A 4,714-nucleotide genomic window follows, 5' to 3' on the forward strand; every position below is an offset into this window, starting at 1 on the left:
ACTTGCTAAGTATGTTAGTCTGAAATCTTAGTCCCAAATACAATCCGTCTACATAAGATCGAAAATTTAACTATACGGTTATACACCAATGCTAGCTTCAGCATCATGTGACTCATGTCAAACTTGAACCTCGACGATCTTGTATACCTGAATTATATTTTTTAATATCAAAGTTTCCACAAAGTGCGAGAACAAAAATTCTGGGAAATATCAAGCTGAGTCCAGGCGATCACAAAAAAAATAAGCTGGACCAAACAAAATGTTCTGTGAACAGAATCAATCATGAAAAGACTAGTAAATTTGAGAGAGTTTAGAGTTCGGAACCTCAGACTCAGACTGTAACACAGTAGTATGTCTGGATCTAAAACGAGAGCGAGAAACTATTTAGGGGTGTAAACACAAAATAAAATGTACTCAGATGAGACAGAGCGTTTTCTCAAGGGGTCTATGTGCAAAGTATCCCGGATACGTTCCCCTCACCGATCGTGTCCCTTTATTCTTGATCCGTCGGCTGTGGCTGCAGCGTAACGCGGTGGGATCCTAGGGGTCAGCAGCAGTATTAGAAAACGATCGCTCGCACTTCGTCTTGTTCAGATCTAGGGTTGTCTCGTGCTCTACTCGCCTCCTCTGCTCGGCTGGTGTCCCCTCTCTCTCTCACCCATGGCTTCGGCGGCGGCGACTCAGGTACTCTCTTCTCCTATCCATTACCCATGGGTTATAGCTGTATGCTGGGGGGCAGGATCTCCCTCCTATCCTCACGCGACGCAAAACCCTACCCCCTGAATCCCGGCCGCCACCCCTTCGTGGCGGCTCGTCGTCGTCAGCTCGTGGATTAATCTGCCCGACGCCGGCTCGGGGCTGGGGCTGGGTTCCGGTGGTTTTCGCGTGCGGTGAGATGACTAATCCGTGGCTTGGCAGGTGGGGACTTACTTCCTGCGAAACTACTACAACCTGCTGCAACAAACCCCGGATGTAGTCCACCAGTTCTACAGTGATGCTAGCACCATGGTCCGCGTCGACGACCTCACCGGCACGACCGCGGCCGCCAACAACATGATGGTTTGTCGCAACCTTATCTTTCTGTTCGCCCTCACTGTCTATCTTAGATTGCGTTTCCTCTTTAGTTGTCATTATACTTTGGCCTCGGATGATTGTCTGCTCTTTAGTTGTCATTATACTCTGGCTTCAGATTATTGTCTGCTCAATCTGCACATGTTCTGTTGTTGTAATGTACCATTAATCATGGCCCATCACTTAGCTCCTAGAACCTTACTAGTTACTAGTGATTTCCCCCAATGACCTTTTAGTTGCTGGCGTAAGCGTTTATTTTCATGTGTTGTCGTAGTGTATTATCGTGCACGCCACTGGTTGATTTTGCTTATAATATTGCTAAAGTTGGATATGATGCATGACACTTTATTTATCCGCTTCACTTGTTTCATTTTGCCAATAACGCTCCTAAAGTATGTATGTTGCATGCCACTTCATTTGTCGGCTTCCTTACTTGATTTTGTGTACACTGCACCTAAAGTTACATGTAACTACTTTCGGTTCATGCATACCCCGTGTGTTTCATACTTTCATCTATAGCTAACCTTAAAATGCATGCTACTTTCACAGGACATACACTCGCTCATCATGTCCTTGAACTTCACCCAAATCGAGATCAAGACTGCCAACTTTGTCAACTCATGGGGCGATGGGGTGCTAGTTATGGTCTCCGGTCTCGTGCAGACCAAGGAGTACAGCCACCAAAGGAAATTTATCCAGATGTTCTTCCTTGCCCCTCAAGAGAAGGGTTACTTTGTCCTCAACGATTACTTTCACTTTGTTGACCAAGAACATGTGCAGCCTGCGCCAGTGATTGGTCAGGAAGACTACGAGAGCAATTTGGCACCCAACACAGTTGTTGAGACTGGTATGGAACTTCAAATATTTGGCTGCACCTACTGTAGTCTTTTTAAATCCCTGTTGATTGACTTGAGATTTATATGTTAAGCATTTAATTCCAATTCTTCGTTGACCAAGAACATGCTATTTTGCATTAGGTTTTCTGAGGTAGCTTCTTACATCTTCATATGAAACTTATCTGTCTCTGTTTCTTAAACTGCCAAAGGCACCTTTGGCATGCTATTTTGGTGGGAACCATAAGTATTCACATATGGATAGGCTCTACGGCAGTACTTATTTTCCATAATGTGTTTACTGTCTCATACACAAATTAATAGGCAATGTTCCTGACAATTGTTACTGCCTGCAGCTCCTGAGTACATTCACGAGGAAGAAACTCAACAAATAGCACCAGAAGGACATGATTTGGTCGACAACTATACTTATTCTGAGCCACAACAGCAAGTAGTGTCATCTGACAACTGGGGAGAGGAGCCCCTTCCTGAAGAACCGCCTTCTTTCTCAAATGAAATGACAGTCGCTCCTGAGGAGCCGGTGCAACCTCCACCTGTTCCGCCTCCTCACGTCGAGGAGCCTGTTGGTGAACCAGTAAAGAAGACTTATGCTTCCATCGTATGTCACTTCTTACTTGCTTTATAATTTGATTTGTTTAACATCTTTGCCTGATGCATCTTTAAAACTACACTTGACTGATTCATGCAGCTAAAAACCGCAAAGGCTCCTCCTGCATTCCCGGTAGCGCAGCAAGTACCAGTGAGTAAGCCTTCTCACCCTACAACAGAGTCAATCCAGACCCAACATTCAGTTATGGCTTCATCAACGGGAGCTGAGAAACCAAGGTCTGATGTCTATGGTGAGGGTGCTGCCCATGATGATGAAGGTTGTCCTATCCTCTGTTAAACATCAAAATTCTCTGGGGATTTGAATCTTATGCATTGTTTACTGACCCAAGCTTTTCTGTTCATATAACTAGAGAGCAAATCTGTTTATGTTGGCAACGTGCCAGCAAATGTAAATGAGGCTGATCTTGAAAGTGAGTTCAAAAAGTTTGGTCGGCTTATTCCTGACGGTGTTGCTATCAGAAGCCGAAAGGTTTGCTGTTAATTGTCTTTTGATTCTTCACTTCCAATAACACAAGTATCAAACTATTAATTGATTGGGTTATGTGGCTGAATTGGTAGGAGACTGGTGGCTATTATGCTTTCGTGGAATTCGAGGAACTCAGCGGTGTACACAATGCGTTAAAGGTGACTGTTAGCATCAATGCATTTTGAATTATTGTGTGTTAGTAGTTCCTTCAGTTTCTTGTGTTCTTTTTTTTTCCTTTGAGAAAAGCTATATGCTTTCTTTCTTCATCATTGTTTTATGTATTTTAATCTGTTTCAACACATTGTATAAACTAAATTGTTGTCCCATTTTTAGGCTTCACCAATTGAAATAAATGGACGGCAGATATATGTTGAGGAGAGGAAGCCAAATAGCGGAATAAGAGGTGGAAGTAAGTTCATGTTTTCTGTTGGTACTGGTGCTATATTTGCATTTTTTCTGTTATTTCTCTTAGAGGCTTGGAGTGCTATCGAAAATTTGATGCTTTAAACTCCAGACCTGTACATTTCCATGAATTTAGATGTGATGGTTTCATGTTTGTGTGAGTATATAAAGGAAAAACACAACATTTGTACTCTGAAAATATACACCAAAATGTTATATTTGAAGGCCAAACTTGGTGGTTCCAGTTAGGGGTGTTCAACTGTTGTTTGATCCACACGTTGTTCAGCTCTCAGATTGTACAATGTATGCTAATGGTAAAATAGTTTGCTGTCAATCTGTGGTTCTGCACATACATACAGTAAAAACACAAATGGTTTGGCAGCGACCGCTTTGTGTGTGATTGTTGCTGCTCCTTGCAGAAGGATGGTGTTGATTACACTATGCATTTTTTTGATGAATATGTGGTGTACCTAGCAAGATGTAGATATCAAACCATTGAACATGTTTCCCTAATGGGTTTCACACTGGCATTTGCAGGGAGGGGAGGACGTGGCCGTTTCAGCGGTGGAGGCCGTGGATATGCGAGAGGCGGAGGTGACGAGTACAATGGTAACCGCAGTAGGTCGAACGGCTACGGTCGTGTTCCTCACCAAGAGAGGGGCATACTCGGGAGCCACACCGCAAGGAACTGATTCGGTGCAGCAGCAAACATAAGGTTTTGATCCCGTGTCGTCAAAGCGAGAGAGAGATCCTGAACAAAGCAGCCTATCAGCTGCTAGGTTGCTTTTGGGTTTTGGGGCTTGTTTGTCGATGAATGTGTGCACCTATGTCACTTAAACTTTTGCTAGCCTGACGCTATCCCTTTACATTAAGATCGGCTGTTCTATTACCCTTGCTGCTATTGTTGCTTGTGCATGACTGGCGGTGGTATTTGGTGTTTTGCTTCTGCATGGCACTGGAGGTTTCAGCTTAACACATGTTACATTGCATTCTCAAGGTTTCAGCCTTATCTAGGGCGCCCAGAATCATTGATACAAATGCAATAGAGCTGGAACGGCAAACTCCGCAGTAAATGTTGATATTGATGTGAACAAATGCCGGTTGTCTTTTTCCATTGCTGGAGTACGATAGGTTTCATTTGATATGGACACTGCGTATAAGGCTGTGCCATAAGAATGAGCTGTAGCTGTGGTTGTGCTAGTGCCTCATACTTCCAAGAAATGAAGGAGAGGCAAGGAGGATCAGTACGGAGTGATTTAAGAATGAGAACCGTTGCAATTGGGTTATCCCACCTCACCCTCGAGATCAAAGG

At 43.7% G+C, this 4,714-nt stretch overlaps 1 protein-coding gene across 1 annotated transcript; it reads left to right on the forward strand.

Annotated features, from left to right (window-relative positions):
* Positions 525 to 4,352, forward strand: LOC110432942 (ras GTPase-activating protein-binding protein 2). Its single transcript, XM_021454234.1, has 9 exons — positions 525 to 684; positions 919 to 1,059; positions 1,621 to 1,918; positions 2,261 to 2,523; positions 2,614 to 2,791; positions 2,885 to 3,003; positions 3,093 to 3,158; positions 3,334 to 3,409; positions 3,940 to 4,352. The coding sequence occupies exons 1-9, from the start codon at positions 661 to 663 to the stop codon at positions 4,092 to 4,094; spliced, it is 1,320 nt and encodes a 439-aa protein (XP_021309909.1). The 5' UTR covers positions 525 to 660; the 3' UTR covers positions 4,095 to 4,352.

The sequence above is a fragment of the Sorghum bicolor genome, chromosome 2 (genome assembly GCF_000003195.3).
Source record: "Sorghum bicolor cultivar BTx623 chromosome 2, Sorghum_bicolor_NCBIv3, whole genome shotgun sequence".
Taxonomy (NCBI): Eukaryota; Viridiplantae; Streptophyta; class Magnoliopsida; order Poales; family Poaceae; genus Sorghum; species Sorghum bicolor.

What these genes read in the sequence shown, in the direction of transcription:
- LOC110432942 (XM_021454234.1), top strand. Translation starts at nt 661, where the DNA reads ATGGCTTCGGCGGCGGCGACTCAG. An exon ending in TGCTGCCCATGATGATGAAG is followed by an intron (nt 2,792 to 2,884) that starts GTTGTCCTATCC and finishes TCATATAACTAG; the next exon opens with AGAGCAAATCTGTTTATGTT. An exon ending in TTGCTATCAGAAGCCGAAAG is followed by an intron (nt 3,004 to 3,092) that starts GTTTGCTGTTAA and finishes CTGAATTGGTAG; the next exon opens with GAGACTGGTGGCTATTATGC.